This window comes from Sesamum indicum, linkage group LG11 (genome assembly GCF_026168435.1).
Source record: "Sesamum indicum cultivar Baizhima isolate 11 linkage group LG11, ASM2616843v1, whole genome shotgun sequence".
NCBI lineage: Eukaryota > Viridiplantae > Streptophyta > Magnoliopsida > Lamiales > Pedaliaceae > Sesamum > Sesamum indicum.
In genome coordinates, this window is record NC_142667.1 from 2,362,903 (window position 1) to 2,376,621 (window position 13,719).

At 30.2% G+C, this 13,719-nt stretch overlaps 1 protein-coding gene and 1 pseudogene across 2 annotated transcripts; one reads left to right on the plus strand and one right to left on the minus strand.

Annotated features, from left to right (window-relative positions):
• LOC148784986 (uncharacterized) overlaps positions 1 to 13,719 on the plus strand; it is a 46,128-nt pseudogene continuing 32,409 nt past the window's right edge.
• Positions 5,889 to 13,521, minus strand: LOC105173242 (putative WRKY transcription factor 12). 2 transcript variants are annotated; one of them, XM_088875268.1, is made up of 5 exons: positions 13,084 to 13,521; positions 12,839 to 12,906; positions 12,423 to 12,584; positions 11,827 to 11,909; positions 6,183 to 6,400 (listed from the first exon to the last, which is right to left on the minus strand). In XM_088875268.1, exons 1-4 carry the CDS (start codon positions 13,369 to 13,371, stop codon positions 11,828 to 11,830), a joined length of 600 nt encoding a protein of 199 aa, XP_088731394.1. In that variant the 5' UTR covers positions 13,372 to 13,521; the 3' UTR covers positions 6,183 to 6,400; position 11,827. The 2 variants fall into 2 exon arrangements, with proteins under 2 accessions (XP_020553657.1, XP_088731394.1); XM_020697998.2 differs by lacking the exon at positions 11,827 to 11,909 and having other exon boundaries at positions 5,889 to 6,400; positions 13,084 to 13,509.

Consider the following 13,719-nt stretch of genomic DNA (forward strand, 5'->3'; position numbering starts at 1 on the left):
ATGTGTCATCCATCCGATGCAGAGGCTTGGAGGCATTTTAACCAGATGTATCCCGATTTTGCATTGGAATCCCATAACGTTCAGTTAGGGCTGTGCACAGACGGATTTGCGCCGCACGGGTAGTACGACTTGCTTGATCCTGAGGTATACAACTTTTTGTTGATTTTTCTGTGATACAACAACAAGGAACAGGAACGTCCCAAACGCCACAAGGTCAAAAGGATATTGAAGAAAATGAGGATGATGAAGATAACTTCGAGGACTACGAGACTGATAAAGATATATCTTGATTATCCAGTGTTTTGTAATGAAATATTTAAGATTTATAATATTTTATGAAAAACTTTTTATTTTTTTAAAAAATAAAAAATAATATTTGGAACCGCTAGCAATTAAAAATATACGTGATGATGGTCGTTTCAAAGTTTTTGCGGATTAATTTTGGCGCCAGTTTGAAAATGTGGAGGGAAATTGAAAATTTGAAACGGCTATTGTATATAGGTCGTTCCAAAAACCGACCCAATGAATTCGTTTGGCAAAAAAATAAAAAACTTTAGGGGAAGTCCAATTATTTAAAAGGTCGTGCGAATAATAGTATGGAAAGCTGTTTCAATTGGGTAATATTCAATTCCGTATAAAAAAATCATTACAAGTTGTATTTAAATTCTAAAACTTATGTTGTTTGGGTGGATATCTTAAAATTCTTGGGCCGAATTCATATCAAATTTAAATACATATAAGACTGTATCCATTTGATTATATATGATAATATGATTTAAAATTATATGATCTGATTCAATGATGCACCTGATTAAAAAATTACTCTTATGTTCCAAATATGATATCTCGACATTCGTATACCCAATTAGTTCAAAATTTGGTCAACTTAACTTGACCTTAATATTTTTTGATAGATTTGATGCTTTCATCTTCCACCAAGTTGGATATGTGTCTTAACAACATTAATTTATAGATCTTTCAACTTCTTCATGAATCAGATTTTTGGCTTTGGATGATTTTCATGACGAACGCCTTGATTTTGTTTTGAACGCCGTGGATTTTTCTTAATTTTCACTTGATAGGATTTTGAAACTTTTGAATCCTCGCTTACTTCTGTCTTGATTGTTTATTCAATTTTGTGTGTTGAGTGCCCTCTTGACCCGTCTTTACTTGTGTTTTGAGTTGTGTGTCTTGCTGATGAAACACCTTTATTTATAGTTATAGGGTGGAAGATTTTGCCATATTTACTTAATTTGTCACACGATATGATTGGCCAATATGATTTATTTCCTTAATCACAAGACGTGATATAAAATTACCAATTTTAATATGTGATTCTTTTGTTGGCAAGAAAAGATTTAAATTACCTTGAATACTTCGATTTTATACATGATAATATTTAATTTCATCCATTAATCAGTATTTTATTTTATAAAACATATAAAATTGATGAAAATATATATTGCACACGTCATTTGCATGCTTACGCAAGCTTAATACAATAGATAAATCAACAACAAAAGGAAATGAGTGAATTTTGCTCTGAAGAAAGGATGAATGGTGCACGAATTTCGGTAAACATCTTACCTTCAATCTATCTATTTTCTCCTGACTTAGTCTGATTTTTTAATGGAATTCCACTTTTATTTTTTTTACGTGTTCTTTCATTATCATGTTAGTCTATTGTTCGGTTGAAGCTACGGTGAATGTTTGATTTCTAGATATTGTGAGATCTGCTTTATACTTTTATTTAATTAGATACTTGTGTTGTTCATTAAGTTTTTTTTTTTTTCAAATAATCTGATTTATGAATGATATGATCAATTGTTCATTATCAATATTATTTTCTTAGCCAATTAAATTTGCGAATTCGTAATTATTTGTTTAGTTCAATAACTAATGACAGCGGATCATGTATTTATTGTGTTGTAGTAGCCAATTATGTTACGGATAATGTACAATATAACTTAAATAAATCATCGTAGAAACTTTTTAACTAGAATTGGGCCTTTAATTTCTAATGTTGTTAGTGAATTAAATCTAGTGGACGTTTTCAGGGCTATACATTAATTAGGGAATTATCCAATAGACGTTCCTTGGTTGACGAAAAGGTAAGAAAATGTAAGATTGTTAGGTCATATAAATAACCCTAACCAATTTCTTTGTTTGAACAATTGTCATTAATCATTCAATGATCATAGTGGAATTAAACGTGGACTTTGACTTTAATAAAAAAATCTTTCTTTTAATTATATTTATTCATCCTCTTTAATTTTAGGAAAAAATATTATTTTAGTCCGCTAAATATGCCTAATTTTAATTTTAGTCCGATAACTATGTCCATTTTTGTTTAGGTCCAGTAACTTACAAAATTGCTTACTTTGAGTCATCTGGTAGATTTTCGGACAATTTTACCCTTATAAGTGCATATGGACTAAAACTGCGTTTCAAAAGTTGCATAGGAGTAAAATTGTCCGAAAATCTGTTAGAGGACTAAAAGTACGCAATTTCGTAAGTTACTGGACCTAAATAAAATGAACATAGTTATCGGACTAAAATTAAAATTAGGCATACTTAGCGGACTAAAATAATACTTTTTCCTTAATTTTATCTTTTAATTAAACTTCAAACAACCCCCTTCCCCTTTTTATTTTATTTAAAGGAACTGACTTATAATCAAACTTTGTAGATTCGATCCTACTCATCATGTACACAAAATATTAGTAGAAAATTACTTTTGATGAATTCGACACTTATCAGTGGGATGAAGAGAATAGAAAGAAACTCAGGACTAAACAGGTCTCGAATGCACTCTATCGCCACCCCTAGTTATAGAGGTGTATTGGTTTTTCATTTATGGAATATCCATAGAAACACCACTAGATCACATCAACCTTTATCAGGTAAGTATTCCTTGATAGCTAGTGAATTACTATCACAATCTTGCCTCATTTATTGCCCTTGTGTGTGTGTGTGTGAGAGAGAGAGAGAGAGAACTACAATATATAGTTTGCAAAAAATTAAAATCAAAGTTAAGAGGAAATTACGTATTTGATATTATAGTTTAGGCCACTTTGCAGCCATGGTACCAAACTTGTCCACTACAGGTATTTTAATAGGGAAAAGTATCATTTTAATTCGCTAAGTATGCCTAATTTTAATAGTCGGATAACTACTCCCATATTTGTTTAGATCCAGTAACTTACGAAATTGCTTACTTTTAGTCATCTGGCAGATTTTCTGATAATTTTACCCCTATGCAACTTTTGAAAGGCAGTTTTAGTTCATATGCACTCATTGGGGTAAAATTGTCCGAAAATCTGCCAGAGAACTACAAGTAAGAAATTTCGTAAGTTACTGGACCTAAACAAAAATAGACATAGTTATCGGACTAAAATTAAAATTAGGCATACTTAACGGACTAAAATAATACTTTTCCCATTTTAATACCACGTTAACATGACATTTTGCACAGTAGCTATCACTGTTAAATTTTTAACGAAAGTCTCAGGTGACTGGAATATGGTGTTAAGCCAGGAAAAAATTGCACATGAGAGGCACAATAGGGTGAGGTAAAATCACATTCACTTTGACTACAGTCAAAAAAAATAAAAAAAAATTAAAAGAATCATTCTGCCTAAATCGACAAGTTCTAGTATTTGATTTTCTTTTAAACAAATGTTGGGGTTATAGTTTTCGAAATTTTTAATGATTTGTGACTATTAAAGTGTATATTTAATATTATATATATCATCCTAAAAAAAATCATCCAATTTTATGTGTTCTCTAGGAAATTATGGCTCAAACTAGTGCTGCAACATCTAAGCAAATCGCAATTCAGAGTTTAATATACTTGTCGTATAATTGATGTATTATGTATAGTGTGTAGAGCAATTATTTTTATAACGAATACATTACACTTAAAATATAATTGATTTAATGTGATATAAAGTTTCTCCCACTATCTTCACATCTTCCTTTCACTACCTAAAAATAAAAAAGAAAAATGAAAATTAGACTTACAAATTAGACATGTATTGGTATTTGTATGTTTCAGCATATATATATTTGGGTAAAAGGCAAAACTTTTAGAAAAATTGGTTCTAGACTGACAAATTAGCTAAAATGTTGATTATTGGTTTGAACAAATAAAAAGAATCAATTTTAATTCGTGATTTTTCAGATATTCATAAGTTTAGGACATAAAGAATTAAATTAATCATACATTTAAATGTCCAAAACTTACTTCTTTCCTAAGTGCATCCATATATGATCACGTGGCTTGCGACTGGATTAGTGACCCATTGTAGGAAGTATTATCCACTCTGATCTCATATGAGCTCACATTTTTATCTTGAAAAGTTGCATTGCTAGGAGATGAGGCCTTGGGCTAAGTCATTCAAACTTTTCATTTGCAATCAATGTGGAATGCTTGCCTACATTATCAACCCTCCTCCCCTCCGCCCAAACGGAGCGCTTGGGACGAATATATGATTTTATTGCCACAGACACCGCAAATGATGTACTTAGTTGTAATTTGAGCAAGCTCAGTTGCCTCTTGGAATTATCTTTCATTCCGCCAATTAATATTCCCCCTCTTGTAGCGTTTAAGGGGGGCTATAGTTTACATATCGAGTGAGGGGTATACGTGGGCGTTCCTATTTTTTTTTTCAGGCTCATTTTCTTCATCTTTACTCTTCTCTTTGCACTGGAGGTGATGACATCCCTCGGTTGTATGCCCCCTGTCACGGTGGAAGCCACAATATTTGTTGTAGTTTTGCCTTTTACGATGTTTTTCGTTTGTCTTGGTCATTGGTTGATCAACTATCACTGTTTCGCCACTATAAATATATACCTCAAATATTTTTTTAGCACAATTTAAATGTATTTTTGATCTGGTAACTTACGTCATTTGGCATTTTTGTCCTTTAGCTTTCTATAATATCATTTTGGTCCTGCATCTTTTTAAATTTTGCGATCCAGTCCATTTTTTCATTGGAGTTCTCCCTCCTCGCTAGTGGTCCTGTGAGAAAATGACTGAAATCGTAAAAATTATAAAAATTCAAGACCAAAACACTTCTCTAGAAAGTAAAGGACGAATAACCTAAGTGACGACCGAAAATATCTTGAATCCTTATAACAGTAAAAATATATTTGGTTGGGGTTGAAAATGAAGAGTATAAGAGAAGTGCAAGTAAAAAGGAATGCATAAAAAATAGTTTGATTTTGGTTAGGGGAAAGAGATGGAGTGGAAGTAAAAGTTGATGTGTATCATACCCTCTAGAGTCCAATTTGGTTTCCATCTGAAATTACGCGAAAAAGTGATAGTATAAGGCCAAAAATACAAACAAGTATATACTTCATTCTTATTTACTCTATTGCCCACATATATATATATATATATTCTCCTTTCCACTAATAATATTATAAATAATCGTCAGAGAAAAGATAACAAAATCATTGAAAAACGACTGCATCGAAGTCAACGATTAATATTTTTATTAATAAAAAATATTCTTGTTCTTGTTGGATTTATATTTTTATTATTTTTAAAATTTTTGATATACTAAAATCATATTAGTACAATATTAATTTACTTATTTTTTAATACAAAATGAAAAGAAGGTTATTCAGTAAAATTTAAAAAAAAAAGTTCAATCTGTTTTTCTCGTACCAGACAAATGAAAGTAGTTGAGATTTACTCCCCTTCCAATCATACCAAATATTTTGAAGAAAAACTATTATTCTTTCCTTCTTCTCCCTCTTTTATTTTTCTTTTTCTCTCCCTTGAACCCAACGTACCCCGATTTACTACCATTATTTTGAGCAATACACCACCAACTAAAAATTTCTTTGTCTAGACACAACACTTGAAAAGTATCAAAATATGGCGAGAACAATTTTGTCATTCCCTCTCGGCTCAAATTACAACCACATCCATATATTTATTCAACACGAATTTTGATAATTAAATTGGAGCATATCAAAACTACTATATACTAACCAAGAACAACTATCTAAAATTGGCACTTAATAATGAACAAAAGCTACATCCATAAAGATCTAATCAAACCCTCTCTCTCTCTCTCTCTCACACACACACACACATATAATTATATATATGTAAAATTAATATAGAAAACAACATTACTGCATGCACACATGTACTACAATTGCATGCATTTCTCTCTCTCTCTCTCTCTTACTATATATATATATATATATATATATATATTATCAAAAAGAGGTGAAAGAGTTGTGTTGGGAGGAGTTGGAGTCGTCGCATGGAGAGTGATTGTGTCTGCCTTCATAGGTTGTTATTACCATCCGGCAATCCTCCGACAGCCGCTCTACCCTTTTCTTCACTCGACAGTTGCTCTGCGTACATCTGTAGTAACTTCTGCAATACATATATATACCATATGAAACAATAGTTTAATGACAAGAATACCCTTCAAACAGACAGACAAGGATTTACGTACTTTTACTCAGGTCCTTATGACATTATATAATATAAATTTCACTACTAAATATATGTAACATAATATCTAGGGATAATTACACCTTTTTCTCCGAAAATTTGATATAATTATATATAAATCTCTTGTGTTTTAATTAGAAAATTACATTTGGTACGCCTGATGTTTGTTCTTGTCTAATAAATAGTTTTTTCGTTAGTCAAAATTCATCAAATTTGTTTATATTAATTAGAAAAAAACTTAGATGAAAGTCCATATTTTTTCCCTCGTTGACTTATTAATCACTTATTGTAAGTTAAACAAATCTTTTCTGACCAAAATATCCCTATAAAGAACAAAAATATACCTCCTCACATGCATTAACGTGTGAAATTGTATAAGGATAGTTTGGTCAGAATAGATCTGTTTGACTTGCAATAGGTCAGTATTTATTAAGTCAATCAAGCTTAAATATAAATCTTCATTCAACGTTTTTGCTAATACCAACAAATTTAGTGTATTTTGACTAACAGGTGAGTGTATTTGTTAGATAGAAACAAACTTCAAAAGTATTTTTCAAACCACATAAAATTTATATGTAATTACACCAAACTTTACAGGAACGAACTGTAATAATCCCTACTTTTTATTATTTAATATATTTTACGCTTTAAAGGAAACCCTACAATATAATCATTTCCTTGGCGACTTTATCCACAGTGCACGTTCGCTACATATATAAGTCAAAAAAATCAATTAAATCGCAATTATGAGTCTGGGCATTATTTCCCAGAATCAGGACACTTTAGAAGCAATAAAGTCTTGAGAATGAGTTGACTTTGGTTGTGCAAATTGCACGTTAATCACAGGGAAAGTAGCATTTTTAAGAGAAAAATATTATTTTAGTCTGCTAAGTATGTCTAATTTTAATTTTACTTCGATAACTATTTCTATTTTTGTTTAGGTCCAGTAACTTATGAAATTGTTTAGTTTTAGTCCTCTGGCAGAGTTTCAGACAATTTTACCTCTATGAATGCATATGGACTAAAACTGCCTTTCAAAAGTTGCATAGGGGTAAAATTGTCCGAAAATTTACTAGAGGACTAAAAGTAAGCAATTTCATAAGTTACTGGATCTAAACAAAAATGGACATAGTTATCGGACTAAAATTAAAATTAGACATACTTAGCGAACTAAAATAATACTTTTCCCCATTTTTAATTTTATAAGTTGGGCCCATATTATTTTTATCTCATTTATTATAAAATTAATTAATATTTTTAGTTTCATAATTTACAAAAATTAGTATTTTTAGTCCTTATACACTTTTTCATCTACAATTTAACGATATAGGTCACATGTCTAGCACGTTACAGTTAACTAATTTTGGTTGGAGGAAAAATTGGCCTTTTCTTCAATAGTAGCATATGAGTGCTTCATTTGACCTATTTGATTTACTTGTGGAAGAAATGATTTTTTATGTTGCTTCTACTTAACTTCAACTTACAGAAATATGGGAAGAATATGATTCAATTTTTGTGAGAAAAGAGAGAAATCGATACTTTTTTCCCCTATTTTCCTTCACAATTTATTTCCTACAAATCAGCATTTCATTTTAATTTTATTTACAAAACTACAATAACATTAAGGATGGAAAATTTTTACAATTTAATTAAAACTTTTGAAACCATACAGTTATTAAAAAATTACAAAAAAGGGGTAATTTTGATAGGAAAAACAAGGAAAAAGTATTATTTTAGTCTGCTAAGTATAGCTAATTTAATTTTAGTTCGATAACTATGTCCATTTTTGTTTAGATCCAGTAACTTACGAAATTGCTTACTTTTAGTCCTCTGACAGATTTTCGGACAATTTTACCCCTATGAGTGCATATGGACTAAAATTGTCTTTCAAAAGTTGCATAAGGGTAAAATTGTCCGAAAATCTGCTTAAGAACTAAAAGTAAGCAATTTCGTAAGTTACTGGACCTAAACAAAAATGAACATAGTTATCAGACTAAAATTAAAATTAGGCATACTTAGTGGACTAAAATAATACTTTTCCCAAAAAATAAATATATTAATTTTTCTTATTTTCCAAAATTCAAAGTCAACCCAAGAAAGGATAATAATTAATTTAAATTTGACTAATAACTCAATCTGAAACTAGATTTTTTCATTCAAATAAAAGGGTTTTGAAATTTAGTTTGGTGTTTGTTTGGGTTTACTCATACATTAATATTCCATTGTTTGTCTAATCAAAATGGATAATTTCTTTCTGTGTACAAAGTCAAAACAGGCATCAACTTGCCCCCAAATACCTAACCTCTTTGCATCAAAGTCAAACAATTATTTACCTGATATTTGATGTAATTATAAATACTTTTTATTATTTAAAAAATTATAAATATTTTTTATGTTTCATAAAATTATATAATCCTTGAATTGAGACGTGGAATTGTCAACTTTGGCTTTACTGTAATTTCTTCTTTTATTTTAGAATATAAATTCAAAAAATTATAAAAAATCAAATGAGCTGGATGAATAAATTGTTAAAAAAATATCCATCTTTTCATAATTTTCTTTAAAAAAATTTAAAAATAAATAAAATTATAATTTATAATCCACAGAGGCATTTTGGTCAGTTCATCATAAATTAAAAATGGATGAAAATCTAGTAGAGACTAACGGATTGGGCTAACTACATCTTAGACGACTGTTAAAATTAAGAGGGTATTGGTACGTAATTCTTCAAACAACAGAAAGATATTTATAATTATGTCAAATTTTAGAAAAGCTCGTTGTAATTTAATTACCCCTTGAATATATTCTGGAAGTACTATGTATGCTAAACCATTAAATAACTCTATCCATGTTATAATTCTAATTATAAGGTGTCAAACTTGAATCCCACGTCGATATCATATAAAAGAGTAAATTATAATAATTTTTTTAAAAATTTATTATAATTATAAATACTCTATAAAATTAATATTGTCTAACAAATACCTATAGTGATAGTCCATTATAGAAGAATACTTATAACAAATATCTGAAAAGCCCGTTGTAGTTTAGCTATAGTACTAACATAGGATGTAATATACCATGATCCTTCTCTTACTTTGACGCACGTAAGTTCTATATAAATAATCACGGCTAAATAATTATAACAAATTAATATTTTTTATTATAATTAAATAAAATCAATGCGAAAATTTAAACTTTAACTACGATTAACTAACATTTATCATAGTTTTAATTATAACCAAAATATTTACAATATTTTTTAGCTAGCAATAACTAATATTCTGATGTCACCTGCAAAATATCGATTAATCATAGTTAATTAATATTCATCGTAATCCTACGTACATATCATTATATTAATCAACAATCTCGTTAATTCATACACTGACCAACAATTAAAGAAATTAGTCTCGTGAGAACAAAATGTCCCAACAGTCGACCCAGGAAAAATAATTTGTTTAGTCCTTTAAGTTTGTCAGTTATTAATTTTAGTCCTTTAAATTTATCCGTTTTAATTTTAGTCCAATAACTTTCAAAATTACTTAATTTTGGTCCTTTGACCCAATTTCGGATAATTTTACCCCTATACAACTTTTCAAGAGCAATTTTAGTTCATATATATTCATTCATTTTGCATCTCATAGCTAATGCTCGCCTAGAAGGGTATAAGAGTCTAGCTTTATTAAAACAATATTTGTTTATATTACACTTAGAGCATTAGAATGAACTATTAGCCTTTATCATTTAAAGGGCAAAAGAGTTATAAATTAACCTAAAAGACCAAATTTACGTAAAATTAATAGATACAGAACTAAACCTAATATTATTAAAGATAAAAAATCAAAATGAGTTCAGACTAAAATTACAAGACGAAAATTTTCTTTTTTCCCGTCGACCCATAACCTCATTTTTGGACAATCGTTGAACCCTATCTAGAGTCTCAACTTTATATTTTTTTTAATTTAATTTAATTTAGGATAAGTGTAATATATATATATATATATATAAACTTGTTTTTTGTGAATAAAAAAGTAGTATTATATAGGATAAATTATAACCACATCCCTTAAAATTTGACATAATCATACATTCTCGCTATTTGAGAAATTACACATATCCCTCTGATTTTATCGCTTGTCTAAAATGAGCCCATTCAGTTAGTCCATTAAGTTTTATCTAATTTTTATGGTGAACTGACCAAAATATATTTTTGAATTATGAATTATAATTTTACGTATTTTGTAAAATTTGCTAAAATATTTTTATAGACTATTATTCTATATGAATTATTTATTCTCCCGTAATTTTTTTATTTTTTAAAGAAATTCAATAAAGGTAATTAGTTATAATGTCCATCTCATCGGCTAAGAATTAAGTAATTATTTTTTTAAAAAAATATTTATAATTTTTTAAATAATAAAAAAGTATTTTACGTCAAATTTTAATAAAAAAAGAAAAGCTATAATTTAGCGGATTGTATAAGTATGTGATATGAGGTCCACCCCCAGACAAAAATCCGATGCAAGCCAAATACTGAGTTGTATTTCTGAGTTTCTCTGTCAGCCCACTTACTCTCTTTTCCCCTCCCCATCCCCACCCCCACCCCCACCCATTTTCCTCTAAATTTGTTGCAAGAACAGAAGCACAAAGTGGAATGTTTTCAAGGAAACCACAAATCTTGGTTCACACACACACACACACACGAAATTCTAATTCACATTAAGTTTGATCATATCAAAACCGACTGTGTCATAAAAATAATATACTTATCGTGTGATATATTTATAATTAAAAAAAAATAACCAATCACATGATAATCTATCATTTATCATGTAATTTATTTGGTTCGACCAAACTTGATTTTAATAAAAAAATTCCCACAAACTTGTGTGCAATAATGTAGGATATATGCATATGAGGAAAAATACAAGCAACCCCCTTGTGATATCGTAAATGAGCAAATTACCCCCTTATGAAAAAATAAATAGCGATTTACCTCCCTATATTTTTTAAAATACAACAATTTACCCCCCTATGATTTTTAAAATGAAGCAATCTACATCCCTATATAAGGAGGTAAAATTGCTTCATTTTAAAAAGTATAGGGAGGTAAATTGTTATATTTTTTTCATAGGGGGTAGTGTGCTCATTTTTTATATTACAGGAGGATAAATTACTATTCACCCCATGTATATATATATATATATATGGAGGTTATCATCAGAAGCTGATGAGCAGTTTAGACTTTAAAATTAATCTTCTTAAGAAATATTGGATTAGAAGTGACTATATTTATCTATATATATGGAACAGTACGTATGTTGTCTGATTTGAGAAGATACCTTACATCAGACAGCTGTTAGGTTCAGAAATCACAATGACCATCCAGACAACATTAGAATCACTGTTCTTCCTCCTGTTTCTCCTGAACTCTTACCAGAATTTGATAAGGAAGAGGAGCAAAACCTCACTAAAACTCATATATCGGGGGTTCAATTTATTTTTAAAATAAAATTTAATATTTTATAAATTTTAAAAAATAATTTATAAAAATACACGAGTTTATAAAATTCTTTAAATAAATTTAATCAAGCACTCTCTAAATTGGGTAACAACATCATGTACAACAATGGTTATCGCTTAGGACAGCCTGACTCCCGTCATTCAATTACACGTTTTTCATGATCAACACTCGTAGCAAAAGATGAAAATAACGAATAACTTAGACGTAAGTGGAGTAAATTAATATGGGAATTAATGAGTTCATGCTGTCCGTATATATATAGTACGATGATCCATGTTATAAAACGAAGGCAAAAACATCGATGATCTAACAATTACGATGTTGGTGTCCGATATTAGCATTGGATGTCCTTAATTAATGTTGTTGTTTGAAGATGTAGTTTTAGGGGTTAATTAAGTAGGTATATATACACACCTGGGATGAAGGCTATTCTTGACAACTTTCTGTCCATATTTCCTCCATTTGTAGCCATCGTCGAGTACATCCACATCACTCTTTGTCTGAAAACAAAACCTTGGCTCTCTCAGCTTTCTCCTTACCTTAACCTTGTTCTTTTCCAAAGACGAACTCCTCCACCTAATTCACACAATATTCATTAATCAATTCCCATCACTCCTGGATTTATTATTTACAACATTTGCGGAAAACCCTCTACGTACTCAATGTGAATTGATCATTCACCCAAGTTCTGAGTGTAATTAAAGCCAAGAAAACATCTCTAGCTAGGGTTTAATATGTATATATATATATAGACACAGAGAGAGAGAGGAGAGAGAGAGAGTTATGATGTATATATATATATATAGAGAGATATATATATATATATATACCAAGAATGGCCTTCGTCGAGTTTGCAATTTTCATCATTTACAGTCTTGGGATCCTGCAGGGCTGCTACCTGTACATATATTTTAGTTAATTTCTCCATTTAGTAATTGAAAATAAAAAAAAAAAAAGAATCTTAAAAATGAAGCAATAATAATACTGAGAAAGAATTATCCAAACAATGTAAATATATTAATTAGGAGAAGAATGAATTTCCTTCAAAAAAAAAAAAAAAGAAACACTCAACTACCTGCTGGTCGTTACTCCATGAAGGTCTATTCAAAAGTTCATGATCATGAGTGAACCCTAAGGAAGCAGCTGTATTATTGATGGTGGTGGCGCCGCCGGCAAGGGGCGGAGATATCTGGTGTAGGGGCGGCGAGGGGGTGGGCAAGAAGTTCAGGAGGTGGTTATCATGATCATCGAAGTGTAGAAACCCCATTTCTTGGTGGGGATTAGGAGGTGCAGAGATTTGGAGATGATGATAAATTGTGGAGGGTGGATGAAAGATCAGCTGCTCATCTCTTTCCCCTTCCATTATTTGGATCTTATTTTCAAAGAAATTGTTGATGAACGGATTGAATTCCAACACAAAATCAATAATTAATATTCTATTCCTTCTTGCTGCCCTTTTCGCTCTCTTCTCAGTGGATGTTGGGATTGGGATTGGGATTGGGATTGGGATTGCATGTTCGCAGGACAACTTTGTGGGGCTTTCATATCAACAATATATCATCTATATATATACAGTCCCCACACGTGACTAAACCAAGCTTCTTGAACTCATTCCCCCCTCAAGGCGAGCCCCTTGCTCTAGCATCGTTGATCATTGTATACGCACTTGTCAGTTCAATGCAATCTAGTTTTCTGAATTCGCGTGTGCAAT